Genomic DNA, 20539 nt, shown 5'->3' on the forward strand with positions numbered 1-20539 from the left:
AATCAAAACAATTATTGTATACGTATAACATAAAAGCAATCAAATCAATTAACTACGTTTGTTCTTCAGAAAGATCACAAATGTAATGATACAAAAAAAAGTGTCCTTAGTCACATAAAAGTTTATTTTAGCAACACCGTGTAAGATTGTGGCACATCACACACTGTTGTCAATGATATTTATAATTCAAACAAATTATTACTACTAAATTTACAAAGCAAAGTTCAATGATTAACAAATGGTGAGAAATCTAATGAAACAAAGTGATTATTTAAATGGTAAATCCACAACATAATTTAAATAAATTGCATGATATAGTATAATAAATCAGCTTATAGTAACAACATAAGCATTGTGACCATATTTGGCCCTAAACCATATCATAGCATCATAATTGTTTACCAACAGTCACTGACAGCCAAGTATACCGTCAATAAATCCACATAATTCAGTGCATAGCAGCACAAGAAATACGTATTTGTCTTTAGTTATTCTTTTATACATAATTTATACAAACAATTTTTACAATGAAGCAATATGCTATTTTATATACAATGCACTTTACAATGCAAATATGTTAAATTATCTAGTAAAAACCTGAATTTATTTTCAGATTTTATTGCAAATAAATGTCATACAATAAAAAAAACTGCTTTGCAGATGTCACTTCCATGTACTCCGCAAACCGTTGACTGATTTCGTTCGAGCCAAAGTGCTGTAAAGAAACAATACAATTATGTTGGTATTAATTAGTATTAATTTTTACTGAACTATTGCACTGTATAAACTATACAAATGGTTTTATATACAGGTGGTTTTATATACAGGTGGTTTTACATACAGGTGGTTTTACTTACACATATCTTGAAGGCACTGCCCTGCTGTTTCTTACTCGTGATGGAAGAGCAGAGAATGGTGTTCTATGCTCAGACGATGACCTATCAAAATACAGAATATTAAAACAGATCTGGATATGATAGTTATTTCATTCAATTCAGATCAGATAATTATCAGAAAAATGCTTAGGAAAAATTGTTTCATTTTGATTTGGCACTTGTTCGGTAATGACTGATCATACACACTTTATTTTTTATCTAATTGTTAACAATAATTTTACCGATAATTTTTCTTATGGCTGCGAAAACATGGCCTATCAAACCACAAAATGAGCAAAGAGTTACTACTGTATTTAATTGTATATATAGCAGATATAGCATAGAAGCAAAGGCAGATTCAGAAAGTTTGCTCTGGAATAAAATAGTACAAAATTGTCAGTTGTCTTTACCTTGTATGATGGTTATTTGTTCTCTTGTTTTTTGCTGCGGTTGTCATCATCATGTACGCTGGCGCTGGCCGTTTCTTACCTAAAATTTAAAAAATTACATCATAAATAAATCAAAAATATGCAAATTACTAACAAATGAGAAATGAAGCCAAGATTTAAGGTAATTTGGTACTAAAAATGAAGAATGTTATCATACCTTGTATACAATCAGACATGGATGGCAAACCAAGTGCTCGAACCGCAGCTGCATTCTTATTAGTCATGGTACCTACTTTATCAGTCATAAACTTTTTGGTCCTATTAAAACAAAATTCCACTTGTCCAATTATATGAAGAATAAAAACACATTGTTACTGTATTTTAGCACTTTATTGATATATTTGAAAAAGAGTTTTGAATGCTTAACTGTAATAGTACATACCTTGTTTTTTGCTGGAATGTTTTTGCTTTTGGATTAGTGATAGACTGATGAGGTGAGTTAACAGCGATGTCTGTGAGAGGCACCCGGCTTACAGCTTGTCGTTTTGGTGTGGACGCAACCTTGGCATAGGATAGTACTTGACCTAGAAGAAGTATAGTTATATAATTTTGACTTCAGTGATAATACACACATACAAAAGTGGTATGTCTTTGAAGCAATTAATTATATTGGTAATGTTGCTTAATGCTTAATTGTAATTAACTTACACGACTTGCAACTGGAATATAAGATTCAGGAAATAAGGATTTTGCATCATACATAGCAAACGCAAAGACGCCCCAAATTTATCAACAACCTCTATTTACAAATGACCTGTAGACCCCAGCATTTTGAATGGCAATATTCCATATGATACATACATACCTGTTTCATTTGGCTGCACCACCTTAACATCATCAACATTCATTGTTAATCTTCTGTTGTTCAACACGTTATTATCACCCGCACTAGCTGTTCGATTGTTGGGTGTAGCATCCAAAGGACAAACGCCCTCAATTGTAAAGCTTGAGTCTTTATTAACATTCACTGTTCTAGTACTGTGTTTTTGTTGGTTCATCGTAGATTGATGATCTCTGCTGCTAGATTCTTCTTCCTTGTGAGGAGTACGTACACGCATTGGAGTCCCAAGAGGATTTTGACGAGGGGTACAGACGCGCATCGGTGTTCCTAAAGTCGATTTTTGGTGAGGAATTGCAACATTTGTCCCAGTTTCTGAAGTGAATGTTTGTCTACAATTGGTTGTTGTGCACAGACTGTTAGCAAGAGTTGTTCTGTTATTGGCTGTTATTTCAGTTACTGGATGTAAACTTCTGGCAGTCATTTCACGTTTTTCGCTCTTGCTTCGTGTAAGAGGTGTCGATGAGTTATCTAAAACATCGCAAAAATATTTTTCAAATTAGTTATATAATTTCAGGAAAACTTACGAACCACACATAGCACAATAAACAAATACTGTATATTTTGAAAATTTAATAAAAAAAATATATTTTACCTGGTATTACATAAGTATCACCCATTGTTGGAGCTGGAAAGAAATATTAAATTTAAAAAATTGATAATCATAAATATTTACTTTTTTTAAAGTTTACATCTTAAAAATGTTTATTAATTAATAATAGCAGTTGGCCAACTTAATCTCTGACTACACTATCAAACTATGTGACAACAAAATGTGACTCGTCCATATATGGACATGATGATGTCATAACACTACCATATTTAAGGATATCAATACATCACACTTTTTTTGTCAAACTAGTTTGATAATGTAGACAGAGCTTTATACTGTAGTAACGTTACATTGCTGTTAATTCAAACTTAAAATATGGTAACAAAGCATACCTTCTGGTGTAGTCCTGACACAATTTAACACCGGTAATTCCAGTAAACTGTTTACATCACTGCATGGATCCTTCTCTGTCATGTCTGCCCATAACACTTCTCTCTCGCCCTCTACCTGCTTTTGAATATTCTCAAACTCGGCAACTGTTTCTGATGTAGCGATGTTAGAGCCTTTTAGCAGGTAGAATTGTTTACGGACTGTGTTAAGAAGGGTTGAGATCAACCTTAAAAACAGAAAAAGAAATGCTTAACTTAAAGGCTACATTTCCAATGGTGAGTAAAACTTGCTATAAAACCATCAATATACAAATCTAATAAACAATTAGCTATATAAGGTATCATACAGTCGTTTATTTCTTAGTATTTTTGATAGTTTAATAGACATTTTGTGATCGACTAAGGGATGATTACAATAAACATTTAATATATAAAATATACCTTTCAGATGACTGAATGCAGCCATCTTGTTGACGGGAAAATTTTGTCAAATGCTTCACTTGGCGACGAAGGTCTTTTACCTCAATTTCCAGGTGTCTGCTTCGTAATGTCATTTGTAAAACCTAAAATTTGAGGAAACAAAATGTTAGATGCTTCTTTTTGATTTTAAGTCTATTTGATATGAGTTTTTTGTTTCTTGTTAGGTTGATAAAGATGCGTAGGCATTGTGGAACGTTAAATTATAATTCTTATATAGGTTTAAAACGTCTAAGCACTTCATTACCCCGGTCAAACATGTATGGAACAGCGGTGGTGAAAACATGGTTATTTTTCTTTAATCTACAATGAGTTCAGCAATAGGTTATACAGTACTATATTAATATTTTATTGAATTTATTTCACCTCTGGTAGTTTGCTGTTTTGTGCTAATGAAGACATTTCAGTAACTGCATTCTGCAACCATTCTTCATTTTTCTCCATTCTATTTTCAACATCTATCTTTCTATTTTTCACTCGTGCATGTCTAGCTTCTGATGCAGCCACAGTACGCTGGAACTTTGACATTGTCTGCAAGACAAAAATACATAGGTAGTAAAAAAGAAATTGAGTATAAAATCAACTTTAAAACAGCTTAAAACAATTTTTTTTAAATCGAGCTGAATTTTACAGATCATAATTTTGGCTATAAATTAGTACTGAAATTTTTTGACAAGCTATTACTTTTATTAATCTACTATATTCATTCATATACAGTCAAGGGGAAAATGGCAAAAGGCTTCCTACTTTCTAGGAGTGTTATCAGATAATCAATATTGTTTTGACAACTCTTGTAACATGACCACAGTGCTGATTTTGCCATTTTGATTGAGTGTGCTGATTTTGCCATCTGTTTGTACACAGTATGGTTACCTTCTCTCCTTGGACCTGATTTCCATACACAAGTCTCAGTCTTTCTATAGTTTGTGTTTTACGTGATATCTTCCATGATAAATCCCTGTCTGATGACTCAAGCTCCAGTAACTCCTTTCTGATGCTTGCTCTTTGTGTGAACACATCGTACAACAAGGAATTATACCTTTGAAAACAATTAATTGAAAACAATTAGTTGATGCTAATCCTTTTACTAGGTTCATTAAATGTTCATTAAGCTCTGTCTACACTATCAAACTAGTTTGATGGGCCCAAATATGATAGTGATATGCTTAAATATGGTAGTGATCATTGTGTCCATATGTACCTAAGCGAGTGCACGTCATTTTGAAATGCACAAATCTGTTACTAAGTGAAGTGAAGCAACTTTGAAACAACAACTTTATTCTTTTTCAAATAATTGATTAAAATTAAAACGATGTTTGTTTACAATCTCTGTTAACTTACTTAATAATATCTTGCTGTTGGCACTGTGACTGTGGTTCTTTGTTTGCATTGTCATTGCTGCTCTGTGACGTATTCTGCTTAAGTTTGCCTTTTAGTTCACTGATCTACAACAGACATTGATAAGATATGCTAATTATGATTGATTAACTGCTTCATACTTTCTGTCATCACACTCTTTATATAAAACACCTAAAATGTGAACCTTTCAATACCTCTTCCACATACTACAAAATAAACAAATGCAAGAGGAATCCTTACTTACCTCTAAACGTAAATCTGAAATAATCTTTGTGTACTGAGTAACATGAAAATTGACGTTCACAACATTACTCTTAACCTGAAAATAAACAAATTAGCAAAAGTTTTAAAAAAGAATTGACAAATTTTTACTTATATTAAAGCATTACCAAGGAGAACCTGTTACTGCAATCTTACTGTACATTATATCTCTCCTTGTATGAATGGATACATAAATGTCTACAAGCAAGTAATTAAACTTTGACCTTCTTACCTGTGACTTGATGTTTTTAGCACGATCTGCGTATCTCAGTGTATTGTATGTGTCGTCATATGTCAAACTTGAAGGACTGTAAACAAATAAAGCAATTCATATGTCAAACTTGAAGGACTGTAATAGGATAAAGCAATTCAATCAATTTAAGGAAAATTCTGTTACTTTTGATGGTAATTTATAGAAGTGTTTAACAGAATAAAAAATGTCTGAAAATATAGTTACCTCACTGCAGCTATCATAACAGTATTACAGTTGCCTCCTAGTGAATCTTTTAACAATCTGGTGAGTTTGCTGTTTCTGTATGGTACAAACTTATCCTTCTAAACACAAAAAAAAAACAGAAATTCAAGTTAAAACCTCTGTCTTTTATTAGGATGTTGGGTTTGTGGGGAAATGTCTGTATTATAAACAAACAGGTTTACAAGCAAGCTGAAAGCAATTCAGATTTTGCAAGAGAGGTTTTTTTATCTTGCTTATCACCACACGCACTTTTTTTAAATAACAAACCCACCATCCGCAAAAAAACTTAAAATAAATAAAAATATAATTGATTGTGCATTTACCTTATTGCTGGCAAGAGCATTTATACAGCTACCTAAGGCAAGTAAAGATCTGTTAATGTTGGCTCCTTCTTGAAACCTAGCACCACGGTTCCTGGTCACAATGGCTCTCTCTGAACCTGCCAGATCAATCAGCGACATCTTACCAAGTTTGACATTTGCATTCAGATTGGCAGTTCTGTCTTTCTGTCTAACAAACACCTGAAAAAACATTTTTTATTCTATACAAAATTACATTGCACATTATTTCAAAGTTTAATTCTTTATTCAATCAAAAACGCGATAGGCCCTGTAAAATACTGTTTAAATGGAGAATTGAGACGGATTGAGGTGTCATAGGAGTCATGGAGTAAGGAATCATATTCTAACTTCCCTGTATGTTCACAATGAATTACCATGAACTAACTTGTTTCTAGATCTTCAGAGATCCAAAGCTCTCTAATATTCATGATTACATAAATGTACATATATTATGCTCTTGTCTACACTATCAAACTTTATGTGACAAAATAATGTGATGTGCCCATATAAGGTGGGCATGATGATGTCATATCACTATTATATTTGGGCATATCACTACCATATTTGAGCACATCACACTTTTTTTGTCAAACTAATTTGATAGTGTGGACAGAGCTTTAGATTATAGAATAACGAACCTGAAAGACAGCATGTGACCTTGAAGACTCAGCGTTAGCATCAGTTGGGTGCTGAGTTCGGTTCTTATTTCCAAACTGTAACATACTAAACAGATCCTCTGCACTAGCAGGCTGTAACACAAAGTACACATTTCATCTTATACTTTGTTGTTTACTATCTATCTATCGTATCATACTTTAAATTAAGTGTAATGTTTTACTTTTGTGTTAAACCTAGTACTAATTATTTTCCTTTTTGTTTGATTATTATTATTTATAATGATAGAAATAATTTAATACAGTAGCATTAAAGTCTCAATTTTATATAAATCAAAAAGTTTATACTGTATCATGGTATAAATTCGAGTAAACACCAGCAGTGAAGTCAACAGATACTTTGTATTCCTCAATGACAGCCATGTGCCTTCAGAAGAAGACGGGTACAATAATAATAATAATAATAATATTTATTCGGTCATCAATGTAAAAATAACCAGGAATGAGAATAGACTAAAGCCCAAACAGATTCTGCACTCACTCCATACAATACAATCAGTTAAAGATAAAACCATATACAAGAAAAATACAAATAAATTATACATAACATGAAATATAGTGTTTTGTTAGAGCAGCCTTAAATATTGAAATTGTTTGTGAATCTTTTATGTCATTTGGTATTTGCTCCCATAGTCTAGGAAAGGAAACAAATACAGAATTATGAAAAGTATTGCCTTTCGAATTCCAACGTAAAAGCCTACCCGGACATCTTTCACTAGTTTTAATATACTCATTGAAAGAATGGGGACAGTAACCTTTCAACACCTTAAATCCTAATGAAAGTCTATGTAATTTAAACAAGTCATCAATAGATAATAATTCAAGCACTTTCAACCTATGAAAATAAGATGTGTCCCAGGAACCTTCCTTTCTAAACATTATTATCCTTGTTGCTTTCCTTTGTATACTTTCTATTCTATTAATATATGATTTCTCAAATGGTGCCCACATTGAACAACAGTAGGTAACCACTGGAAGTAATAGAGCTTTGTATAAGTTCAACATAGCTAACCAGGACATATTTTTACTACATTTTGAAATGAAACCAAGCAATCTGCTTGCTTTACAACATATATAATTAACTTGTGTATGACAAGACAACGAACTATTTACATAAACACCTAGAAATTTGAATTCTGTAACTTTAGGAATATTGTCTGATTCTATGGTATAATCCCAGTTAACTATCTCTTTACATCTTGTAACATGCATTACGGCGCATTTGACAGGATTTAAGGGAAGTTTGTTTACATTTGCCCATTTAGCAATTAAATCTAAATCCTTTTGAAGCAATTTACAATCATTATTGTTATAAATAGGACGTGATAATGTGTGATCATCAGCAAATTGAAAAAGTGAAGAAGAAATATTATTTACAATATCACTTACATAAATCAAAAATAAAAGAGGGCCCAAAACTGACCCTTGTGGTACACCTGAAATAACATTTACCCACTCTGACTTTTCTCCTCTGTAAATAACCCTTTGGCGTCTATTTGAAAGAAAATCTGTAATCCATGCATTAGTGTTTCCACCAATGCCACAGTTATTAAGTTTCTTAATTAATCTTTTATGAGACACCTTATCAAATGCAGACGAAAAATCAAGAAAAATAATATCAATATTTTTACAACCTTTAAGTTCTAAGCTCTGTGCCCATGAATGAAAAACCTTTGAAAGTAAAAGTTCAGTACTATACATTTGTCTAAACCCAAACTGATTTTCTGAAAGGATATTATTATATTCTAGATATTCCCTTAAGCGATAACAAAGCAATTTCTCAATAATCTTACAAATTATGGGAGTTAAGGACACTGGACGATAGCTTTTCATTTCGTCTTTGGGTTTTCCATTTCTTTTGAAAATAGGTACAACATTTGCATCCTTCCATTGTTTTGGTAAAATACCTTTTTGTACAGAACAGTAAGTTACCTTGTGGACTGATAGACCAGTGATGCATACACCTTTCTGTGGGTCCTCACGTACAGCCAGGGCTCCTGATGGTACCAACAGATCTCTGATTGTCTCATTATAAATCTGAAAAAGATTTTAGTTGGTTACTTATTAACATTTGTGGTTTACTAATCAATAAAAACATTGCTAGTACATTTAGTAAGTCTCTTTTACAAACATGTTAATGAAAACTTTTAAGCGCCTTGAGCAATTTTGTGGATATGTGCGCTGTATAAGTCTTATTATTATTAACTTACCTCTAAATAAGAAACAGCAATATCACATACTTTCTCTGCTTGAACTTGCTGAATTCGGTTGTACAGCTCCATCATGGTCAAGAAAATGACCCCTGGACAATTGGTACCATTACCCAACATGGTAAAGGTCTTACCAGCACCTGTAGCTCCATATGCAAATACTATAATAAACAAAGAACTCGGTAACGACAATTTGTAAAAAAAGATACAAATAAATTTTGAATTCTTGACAATTGTTACGTGAAACTCATTAAACATGGCCATTACAAACCGAATGAATGTTAATAAGTGAACGCAATATTGGAAAAATGTAATGTAAGAACTTTAAAATAAACCAGAATACAAAAGCAAACATACCAGAGCAATTATATCCATTCATCAATCCGTCTATAACAGGTTTTGTAGTGTTTTCATAAACACTTTGTTGTGTGGCATTTTTATCAAATACACGATCAAATCCAAATCGTAAATCCTTGTTCTTGCGCACGAGCATGTTCCTTCTGCGAATTTTTTTCCCATGGTAGAATTGTGGCGACAGTTGCTCTTTTGGGTCAAAGATTAAAATTTGATCATCAAGAACTTCAATAATGTTGCGTGAGCCAGACTCAGCCTCTTGGCTGTTTTCAGGTCGAACACGTATCACAACTCTAACATTGGTTGATTTCTCATTTGACCCAAAAAACGCTATGCTACTTCGCTTAGAAGTCATAGTGGTGGTGATGTAAACTTTAAATTCTGCCTCCAATCTATTAGAAAAAAGTTATATCTGATTTATATCAGGATTAGCCTAGGCTATTAATACTAAAGTATTATAGGCTAGCCCAAAAAATTCTCAGCTGAAAACTGTAACATAACATCTAAAATACATTTGAAGTCTACTGTACTGTACGTACATCACCACGATGAGCAATAAAATATTAATAATGATTAATGATCATTCAACGTTGGAATGATGCTATTTTTAAAAATTAATTATTATTTATTTCAAGGAGGCCTATCATCAATCCTAGGCTTAATATTCATAGGCTAGGCCTAATTAAAATTACCACCATGCATGTACCACATGTGGGTAGGCCTAGCTCAACCGGCCCTGACACTTTTTTAGGCTAGTCTAGGCCCCTAGAGGCCTCCTAACTAGCCTAGCCTTTCTAAAAATAAGGGCCGCCTGGCCCTCTAACTAGCTTTTACCTTTCTTCTCATGCCTACAATTAATAAGGTTACTACTACAGTATTGACCTAGATTATCACATATTTATATACTTACTCAAATCTATCTATTTATTTAATTGTAAAGTAGTGATTTTAATTTTTATTTCAACAAAAGCCAGCCTGCCTGGGCTAGCCTCGCCTTGTTGCTTTTTGGTAGTTTTTAAATTGGTTCTTATTCTACGCCATGTGATTGGCTAGCTTTCAACAAAACAATGTACCTGATTGGTTAGCGTTTCACATACAGTTCAAAGTTCAAACTTTACATGGTGGCAGCAGACACGTTTCTGTGTATTTAAAATACATTTGACTTTCACTGAGAATTTTGTTAGTTTTCGGTATAAATTGTTTATGGTGCAAGTGATAAACTATATTGCATAATGAAATAATGTTATGTCAAATTTATACATCTTTACTACTTTGCTGAGCCCCAATGACACTATATTTGCAATACCATCCCACAAAGACGAAACACATACAGTACATAATTAAGCGCAAATACATGTAGTAAATTGAACCTTAATTTACCGATTTATTAATAAAAATTATCTTAAATTACCCTTCGAAACAATAAAAAAATCATGGTTTCTTTGTCGCATAACTCTACATCGCACAATTTAAACTTTTTTTTGCCGATCATCAGATAAAAATGTATTGTCCTCCAAAAAAATGAAGACTAATAAAATCATACAACCAAATGATTTTACAAAATAAAAACCCATTATCTGACAGACAAATTCGACTATTTTTTGCTTTAAATTACAATTTTTTCAGGTAAATCATTTTTTTCAAAGTGAATAATGTGACATTCAACAGCAACAAAAATTAACTATATTTTAAGGCAACAATATATCTTTAATAATATAAAAGAAATCTTTCATTACTAAGACACATTCAAAAACAAATTTGATATAAAAAATATTTTTCAGGGGGACAATATATATCTTTAAAACTGTTGCATCAGCAAGTGAGCAGCGTTTTTTGTAAGAAATATTTCTTGTTTAAAATGTGTTGTTTTCGTTAACTTATGTTCTTTTGATTCAATTATTAATAGACTGTTATATCCGTTAAAAGCGAAATTAGACTTTTCAACATAATTGCAAAACATTCAGCGCTTATAAAGGTATAGATATATTATTTGCATGTAAATGAAACATAATATGTATTTCAATGAATTGGTGGTCTCACATAAGATGTAATAAAAATCTATCTATCATTGACCACACAAAACAAAGATCAACCTAATAAGAATATTCTCCCATTCAACTCATAACCATTCATTTGCATAACAAGACACCTTACTGTATCATATAATATCTTTTCTATATACTATATATAGACCATTGGTCTTATAAATTGCAATGAAGAAAAAACCAACAACAAGTGAAACTAAATCTATAAGCAATCTACGTTAAAAACAAAACTAAATACAACACATGACTTATAAAACAGTTTAAAACAGAACCAACATAATTTACTATAATTAATTGAAAAACGTTCGGCGTGTTTCCAAAATGTATAAAATTAATTGTTTCATGATAACCCAGTGGTGAATCCAAAAATTTCACATAAAGCGTAAGAAAACAAGCATTCAGATCACTGTATAGGGGATAGTCCAGCCTCTGGATATGACATTGATTAAACTGTTATTATTCAACAAAAATGATGAAAACTATGCAATTGTGTGGAATATAAAATACACATCCAGTTACTTTTATAAAAATATGATATTTTTTGGAAAAACTATGGTACAAAAACCACGACAACATGCAAACACACAATAGCAACCTTGTTTAACCAATGTGACTACTACAACATAGCCATGACAACTTACATAGAAGCAATAGAAAAAGCACTGAAAAAAACGGCATGAGCGCTCACTGGCTAAACCTAGGGGCCCCTGAGCAGTGCTCAGAGGAAAAAATAGGCATTAAAATATGTCACCTCCAGCGTTGGAAGGCCACTTAGGGTTCTTGAACCAGTTGTCTCCATGTTACACCACTGCACCAGCAGCAGAAGTGATGATAATAGGGTTAACTCAACGTAGTTTATGACGAAAAATAACCATAAATATAGATTACAGTAAACTAAATATGTAAATGTGAACATTTTCAGGTAATATCAAATTGAGGCAACAACCAATTATGGACCGGGATACCTCTCCCCTGTATGATATATGGCGGAGGACAATACCTTATAATACTCATATCAACCAATTATGGACGGGGACACCTCTCCCCTGTATGATATATGGCAGAGGACAATACCTTTAAACATTAAATAATACTCATATAATATATACAAGCATGTCATCAGTATTTTAACTGAAAAGAAACTTTTTAATAAATATTTGTTATCGCCTTTTGTTCATAGAATAAATATTACTACAGAAATCAGAAAGTATGGTGGAGAAGCAGACAAATGTACTACTGTAGTGAAAACATTTTCCTTTGGTTTCAATTTCTATATTGATATGTAGTTCATTGATTGATTAGTATATTGATAAGTAGTTCATTGATTGTAAAACAGTAATTTTAACTACCTTGAAACGCAAGTTAAAATTACTGGTTTACAATCAATAAACTACTTATCAATTTACTACTGTGGTTAAGAGTGAGAACCTAAAAAAAGGATAGGATCCTATATATAGGATTATTATATTTGGATATCTGAAAACCCTTCCAACATAATGAAACTAATAACACAGAATGAATAGGTAGATTAGTGACTGTACTAATCCTAAGATAATCCACTATGATGCCAACTATTTCCCGTTAATCGACCGTCTTGCTCTCAGGGAATAAGGCTGATGTGTTCCGTTGCTAATGCTGTGACTGTACTTCTCAGATTTAGCATTAAACAGTGTTTCATTATTTGACGATGACTCGTATTTCGATGACGACTCGTAATTCGATGGAGATCCATAATGTGACGGCACTTGAGTGAAAAATTGTGGGCGAATGTAGAATTGAAATATAGTCCAGACAACGAGACAGATAAATGCGATGAGCCAAAGGAGAGCGATGTGGGTCGGGAAAGGTCGCAGGATCAGAGGTAAATCAAACTTCATAACAATCAAAACTTCTGTTACAACCATTGCTGAAATTATCCAAGATTGCTGACCAAACTTTTTACAGGTGCTGAAAAAAAAAACCCCATAAAATATTGAAACTACAGGTTTTTAGTGTATGACGAATATTCCTTATTTCAGTGCTTGCAAAATCAGTTGCCCTAGGCCCCACGACAAGCCAACAATTTTTCTTTGATTCGGTGAGTACTGCATTTTAATAGATTAAAAATAAATAGATCAATTTATTGTGGACTACTTACGGATCTTCCAAATATTGGTAAGTTTCTCTTATGGCGACAACAGCAGCTGGCCCAAGAATTAACATGCGCCCCCAATTTATAAAATGTGGCGGTGGGATCCATAGGATAAACTTCAAGTAAAACGTATTCAACTCTGCTATTTCAAACTAAAAACAAAAATTACATGTAATACATTACAAAAACACTGGATGTTATCTATAGTTATTTGTATCTGTAAATTATTATAATGCATAAATCTCTGTCGACACTATCAAACTAGTTTGACAAAAAAAGTGGTAGTGATATGGCCAAACATGGTAGTGATATGACATAATCATGTCCATATATGGGCACATCACATTTTTTTTGTCACATAAAGTTTGACAAGGCTTTACCTACCATACACATAATTCCAATAACTGCAAGCCAACGCTTAAGACTCTTGGTTGGTTTCCAATCAAAGCGTGTCCAGCTGTAAGGAGTAAACTGCTGGAATACACGCATAACCTTACCTCTGAAAATAAAAGAAATCTCATATAATCCACATACAAAATGTATAGATTTAAACAAAGGTTAACAAAAATAAGTGTGGTGGGTGGTGTTTTTTCTATATTATATGCAAGTTTTGTAATTGTATAGTGAGTTGTATACTGGGAACAGCCTTGTACTGAAGAAGTCCCTAAGTAAAAATGACATGAAAAATGATTTTATCATGTTTATATCATCCTGGGTGAAGAATAATCATTATTATTAATGAAGTTAAAAAAATAAATTTGAAATAAATATTATTACTATTAATATACAATTACACACTTTACCTGTACGATTGAATATTCCACAAGCCATGCCAATGATATTCTTTAATGTTAAGATACTTCAAAGTCATCTGACCAATAATTATACCAAGTGAATTACAAATTAAAAAGTCCATAAGCCACTGAAATAGAATAACGCAAGTCTCTATTAACATTTATGCTCATGGATGATATTACATCATTTGTAATGTACTGTATATAGGATAACATGATACATCTATACTATAACAACAACTGTAACCCAAATTTGTTACGATATCCCTTCCTAAATCGCATGACTAAAACTTGTGCCATTTTAGAAGTTTAATTTTGCTATTTAATTTACTTTCCTGAAACTGATAAATTTACACCAACACTGCACCAAATAAAGTAAAGTAATTTTAATTGAAACTGTACTGGAAGGAACTAAGTATAAACTTACGTGATCCCACCAACATTCTGCAAAGTTTGCCAACTGATGCTCTAAAGAATATTCTAGAAGTTCAAACCCAAGACTAAGCAGCTGACATATCCAGAAGTCACGAACAATTATCATCTATAAAAACACAAATATTTTGAGAATAAATAATAGAATAAATGTAAGGTCAATAAACTCATTTAAGCGTGGATTCTGGAAATGTTGTCTTAAGTTTCGCTCGTTTGTTTTCAGAGCTTCCAGCTATGACATCAACAAAGGGACAAATGAGCCAAATTCATCAAAGTATTCAATTTAAATTCTGGCCTTGTATTATTATAAAATGATTTTAAATACATTGTCAACTTTACCTTAACAAACCATCCGAACAAATGACTGAAGACAAAAAAATCCATTTTAATCTGAAAAAGTACAACATGGAAGAGTTAATTAATCAACTTTTTTGACTAACTTTCTGTATACAGATAGTTAATATAAAACCAGATAAAAGGAGATTTTTTGACTAAATTACACACTTTAGGAAAGATTATATCAAATGGGACTTTTGTTCACAATTGTGTATGTTTATCTTGTAAACAGAGTTGGCACTTTTGTTCACAATTGTGTGTGTTTATCCTGTAAACAGAGTTGGCACTTTTGTTCACAATTGTGTGTATGTTTATCCTGTAAACAGAGTTGGCACTTTCGGAGGAAAGTGAATGAAATTCTTATGATTATACTCGGCAATATGCCTAAATTGACAATAAAAAAGACGAACCCAGAAATTAGCGAAAGGTCCATCAGGATGACCTGGTACATACAGCCTGCAATCTTCAGCATATGTTTGTTCTTTTAGAGGTTTACCAAGCTCTGGGTCTAAATAGCCAACAAACTTTCTTGCATCATCAATTGTCTGTTGTAAAAGAAAATATTACTAAACAGATGTTGAATTTGAAGAATTACAATGTTCTTCAAAATCAAGATAAATTAAAAAATTATTTCTATGTTTTTGAAAACCCTGACGGACAGGTGTAAAAACAGAACTCATTTTTAAACTAAAATGAGCCCAGATAGGTGTTATGAAATCTGAGGTGGTTTGTAAGATAATCTGAGGTGGGTTTTAAGATAATCTGAGGTGGGTTGTAAGATCTAAAAACATAAATTAACTTCATTTACCAGTGTAGTGTTTTAATTTAAAATATTCTACTCACCTGAAAAAGTATAAAGACCAATAGCAGTTCATAAACAACACACAGACACAAAACAAGTCTCCAGATGGCTGGATGAGGGCGTCGGAAGGGACCATCTTTGGCTTGAGTCATGCCCCACAAACAAAATATGACGACACATGCTACAATGCCTCTGAAATAAAATGCCTTTTTTTAGTTTGATAACTTTAATAAGATGATCATGTATGTTATCTCCAATAAGAGTGGGACGTGAAAGCTAGGCCTACTGGCTTAGGGATCTTCAAAAAGTGAGAAAGAAATAAAAAAAAAGTGAGGAATAAACTATAAAATGTCGCCAATAGAAGGGATGTGCTATGTTAGACTTCGCTAAAATCTTTCTCCTTCATATATTAAAAACAAATATTCTTGGAAGTTTTTTTTATTTTGAGATAAACAGTCGATCTTGGTTACCTTTTGACATGAAAACTTGTGTCATTTCCAGTGTCAGTCTCTACCAATGCTACATACACTAGGGATATTATCATCAAACACAACACTGTAATTGAATGTGCACGCCTGTTTGTTCAGAAAAAAACAAATAATTCAAGATTAAAAAAAAAGTGGATTCATTAACCTCGATAAAAGATAGATACATAATTGTAGTCTAGGACCTGGGTCAGATTTGTATGCATTTAATTTAGGAGAGATTATCTCAACTGTTATAGGATAATTTGACCCCAAGGAACAACATGGGATATGTGCCAAATTTGCTATCCGGGGCGAACATGCCCAAAACCGGGGTCAAAGGTTAAAAATGTGTGGTTCTTATATCTCGACAACCACTTGTCGTACAGATTTGGTTTTGGTGTCAAATTGTTCAGAATATAAATATTTATATTTGGTCTAACACAACTTTTAGAGAAAAAATGACCGGAAATGCTTTTACTGACCTTTGACCCAAAAATGACCAAAAAACACATTTTTGGGTTAAATTATTCTTTAAAATGCCAATGGACAAACTGTATGGTATCAAATGAAAGCATACATAATGTGCTACCCACTGCTACCCAACTTGTATTGAAAATATTTAATTATGAAGCTAATTGTATGGAAAATGTGCATATTTTGATTAATTTTATAGAAAAAATGAATATTTGGTAGCATAATTGTTATGTTTATTTATATAATATTAAATAATTTAAGTGTTTGGAAAAACTATTTGGTATCAAATGAAAGCCCATAAAATATTCTATCCATTGCTACCCAACTTGTATTAAAAATCTGTAATTATGATGCTAATTTTGTTAAAAATGTGCATATTTTATTATTTTTTTACAAAAATGAGTATATTAAATAGTTTAAATTTATTTTGGTTTATTTATAATATTAAATAATTCAAATGTTCTTTTTGTGTCAAATTGTTCTGAATATACATATTTATATTCAGTCTAACACAACTTTTAGCGAAAAAATGACCAGAAATGCTTCTACTGACCTTTGACCCCAAAATGACCAAAAACACATTTTCTGGTTAAATTATTCTTTAAAATGGCAATGGACAAACTGTATGGTATCAAATGAAAGCATACACAATATGCTACCCATTGCTTCCCAACTTGTATTGAAAATTTTTAATTATGATGCTAATTGTATGGAAAATGTGCATATTTTGATTACTTTTTTAGAAAAAATGAATATTTGGTAGCGTAATTTTTATGTTTATTTATATAATATTAAATAATTTAAGTGTTTGGAAAAACTATTTGGTATCAAATGAAAGCCCATAAAATATTCTATCCATTGCTAACTTGTAATAAAAATCTGTAATTATGATGCTAATTTTGTTAAAAATGTGCATATTTTATAATTTTTTTACAAAAATTAGTATATTAAATAGTGGAAATTTATTTTGGTTTATTTATAATATTGTTGACTGCTTAATATTTTTTAGATCACCAGAGTTCTAAATTTAAAATTGATGAGATTTGATACTTTACAAGCCCATGGAATTAAGAATTACTTTACTGCTTTAGTGTCCAATCAGAATAACAGTACAGCATAGCTTCATCATATGCTTCCTGTATTTTACTATAATCTTTTTAAATAAGGATGCATTAATACAGAAAAATCAGACTCGAGGAAATGGTCAATATGGAAGTGCATCTTGCATTACAAATGCTTTTTTATAAAACAGTTACCAAAAATATGTATTGGTTCCATCATCATAGACGTGAGTTTGCAAACTTGAGAAATGACTGGTTCGATCATCAGAATCTTCAAATCTTTGTCTGCTTTCAGATTCATAGATCAATGAATCGTCAGATTTTCTACTTTTTGTTTTTCTTCTGTTCATTGTTTTCTTTCTTTGGTTTCTATGAGAATTAAAAGAGTAAAATGATAATAAATATTTGAAATATTGAAACATCGTTGACAAAAAAAAAGTGACAATCGTAACCTAATAAACTGCCACGCCCCTAAATAACATAAGTAAAATCAATTTAATCTTTAAAAAAAAAATAAATGGACAATGATATCTGTAACGATAACCGTGCATGACCTGAAGTGATTTTTTCTTTGTCATTGTCGGGCGCATTTCGTCATAAAATATTTGTTTAAAAAAAAAACAAAGGCGGGCCAAAACAGTTACTATGCGCTAAACAAGTAAGCTTTTCTTTTATATGAATCTCTTGGTGCAAATTTTGCAACCAAACAGTGATTAATATGTACCTAGCGAGCAGTTTATCTAAGATTCATACCAAGTTCATGCAACTCAAGTCTTGTCATCGACCATTATATAGTGGGGGTCAACGATTATGACTAAAACTAATTTTCACAATTATTGATCACATTTTTTAACCAAAGAAATTAAAATGACATAAACTAGTATAGTATGAACATTTGTCATACATATTCTAGAATATTTAGAATTCTGGCGGCCGAAATGAACAGTACATATTTTATCCTTTTTGGCGTTTCATGAATTTGGCCGTTCCATAACCGGCAGCCGAAATGATCAGTATGAATATTCGATATAGGCCTAGCCTAAGCCCAGCTCACTTATATCATGCTAGGCTAGGCCTATAATACAACTTACAGCATCGCCCTAACTAATATAAAATAAAGTCCCTAATATCTCTAACTCAACGCCTGGCGGCCCTAGCTAGACCATAAAATACATATTTAGAGGGCCTGGCTATCCTACTACTAGGCCTAGGCCTGGCCCTAGGCCTAGACCTACTCTGCTTTCCACATGTTCTTTTGTCATTCAAGTTCCAGGCTTTAAAATGATTAGGAGATGGAATCACTAGGCTATATACATACACTGCATAATTACAAACAATATAATATTTTGAAAATTACCTACTATTGTATTAGTTTACCTAAAAAACAAATCGTTGCAGCAGGACTACTGCCGGTGGGGATCGTCAAGGACGTGTGTGTGATGCATATGGTGGAAAGAAAGCAGAAAGCTAGCAGCATACCAAATTGGATTTTTTACATGTTCGATCCAAAATCAGTTGTAAAAAATGTCACTTTTTACCAAATAAAATGTCTTAAAAATTATAGTATTTTAGAAAACCGTATAATGTATTGTTATGCTGATTTTCTTCACTGAAAAGGTCAATATTATTTAATTTCCATCACTTTTTCATCAGAAACTTGATAGAAATTAATTGCAGACTGGACCACGCGAGACTATAACTTTCGAAACATTTTTCAAGAAGCTTAGGGGGTGAATTGATATGGGACGCACAAGTGTGTCTATGGAATAGCAAATCCGTCAAAAATACGTAGTAATACGGAATTATTACTCCTTATAATCAGAAACAGCAGGGCCGTAACCAGGTTTGACGGCGGGGTGGATCGTTAAGTTCTTTAGTGGAACCCAGGGGCGGATCCAGGATATTGAAATAGGGATGGCGTAGCTTTGCGAGCGAAGCGAGCAAACATTGGCTGGGGGCCAGGGGGCCGCCAAGGGCCCCCGGTCGGGGTCCAGGGGCCGACGGCCCCTAAAAATTTTGGCGTTCTAGCGCATTGTAAGTCGTTTAAAACGATTTACAAACATCTCATAATGTCATTTACCAAACACTCTAAAGCTCGCAAATTACGACATGTGGAACATGCAGCTGATACTTACCTAGGGTACCAAATGCAAGCTAACAACTTGCCTGTACTTTACGCCCCATACGCCCCCGCTAGATCCGCCACTGGAACCATACCCTCGATTTTTTTTTCTCTATAGGCCTATGGCCGCAAATCGCATTTCCGGCTATTCTCTTTTGTTTATGAACTATAAGTTGGTGTAATTACCAGCCCACAAATTTCAATTGCCGACCTTATATTGTCAGAGGACGGCATTCTCTTGCCGACCGAAATTAGGCTAGATCCCTCCTCCTTTCAAGCCTCCTAGCAACAACATGGTACATTAGGGATCGTATCATTGAGACTTTAACAGGCATATTCACCATCATGTGGTGTTTAGGTAAAAAACCATGGAATTAAGATGATCTCTGAATTCACTCAACCGTTGCATCTTGCACTTGCGTGTGAGCTGCATGCTTTCTCTATCAAGCAGCTGGCTGGGCACGTCACACGCACGCGGAGACCTGTGTAGGGGAATACCCTGTTATGTCAAGCAAACAACTATGCTCTGTGTACAGCTCGCTAGCTCCAGAACCACGATGTTCAGCAGTTATCAAATAGAACTTATCTTGTAAATTTTAGTGTTAGGTTTTTATATTTTA

At 32.8% G+C, this 20539-nt stretch overlaps 2 protein-coding genes across 6 annotated transcripts; both read right to left on the reverse strand.

Moving 5' to 3' along the window:
• Window positions 1-103: 103 nt before the first annotated feature.
• On the reverse strand, window positions 104-10342 carry LOC144848171 (kinesin-like protein KIF18A). Of its 3 annotated transcripts, none has more exons than XM_078704874.1 (21): window positions 10166-10342; window positions 9259-9647; window positions 8902-9062; window positions 8624-8728; window positions 6656-6766; window positions 6000-6197; window positions 5659-5756; window positions 5434-5509; window positions 5185-5259; window positions 4923-5026; window positions 4455-4620; window positions 3948-4112; window positions 3546-3667; window positions 3108-3331; window positions 2758-2790; window positions 2130-2633; window positions 1707-1848; window positions 1482-1582; window positions 1286-1364; window positions 858-938; window positions 104-715 (listed from the first exon to the last, which is right to left on the reverse strand). In XM_078704874.1, exons 2-21 carry the CDS (start codon window positions 9608-9610, stop codon window positions 664-666), a joined length of 2949 nt encoding a protein of 982 aa, XP_078561000.1. In that variant the 5' UTR covers window positions 9611-9647; window positions 10166-10342; the 3' UTR covers window positions 104-663. The 3 variants fall into 3 exon arrangements, with proteins under 3 accessions (XP_078561000.1, XP_078560999.1, XP_078561001.1); XM_078704873.1 differs by having other exon boundaries at window positions 1482-1585; XM_078704875.1 differs by lacking the exons at window positions 104-715; window positions 858-938 and having other exon boundaries at window positions 1282-1364; window positions 1482-1585.
• A 253-nt stretch (window positions 10343-10595) lies between these two features.
• LOC144848008 (phosphatidylserine synthase 2-like) lies at window positions 10596-19219 on the reverse strand. 3 transcript variants are annotated; one of them, XM_078704667.1, is made up of 12 exons: window positions 19158-19219; window positions 17993-18166; window positions 16266-16370; window positions 15837-15987; window positions 15404-15538; window positions 14997-15047; window positions 14653-14766; window positions 14235-14353; window positions 13816-13930; window positions 13438-13583; window positions 13046-13247; window positions 10596-13009 (listed from the first exon to the last, which is right to left on the reverse strand). In XM_078704667.1, the coding sequence occupies exons 2-12, from the start codon at window positions 18145-18147 to the stop codon at window positions 12872-12874; spliced, it is 1431 nt and encodes a 476-aa protein (XP_078560793.1). In that variant the 5' UTR covers window positions 18148-18166; window positions 19158-19219; the 3' UTR covers window positions 10596-12871. The 3 variants fall into 3 exon arrangements, with proteins under 3 accessions (XP_078560793.1, XP_078560791.1, XP_078560792.1); XM_078704665.1 differs by having other exon boundaries at window positions 10596-13247; XM_078704666.1 differs by having other exon boundaries at window positions 10596-13247; window positions 19155-19191.
• Between the last annotated feature and the right edge of the window lie 1320 nt (window positions 19220-20539).

This window comes from Antedon bifida, chromosome 7, assembly GCF_963402885.1.
Source record: "Antedon bifida chromosome 7, ecAntBifi1.1, whole genome shotgun sequence".
In the NCBI taxonomy this organism is placed as follows: Eukaryota; Metazoa; Echinodermata; class Crinoidea; order Comatulida; family Antedonidae; genus Antedon; species Antedon bifida.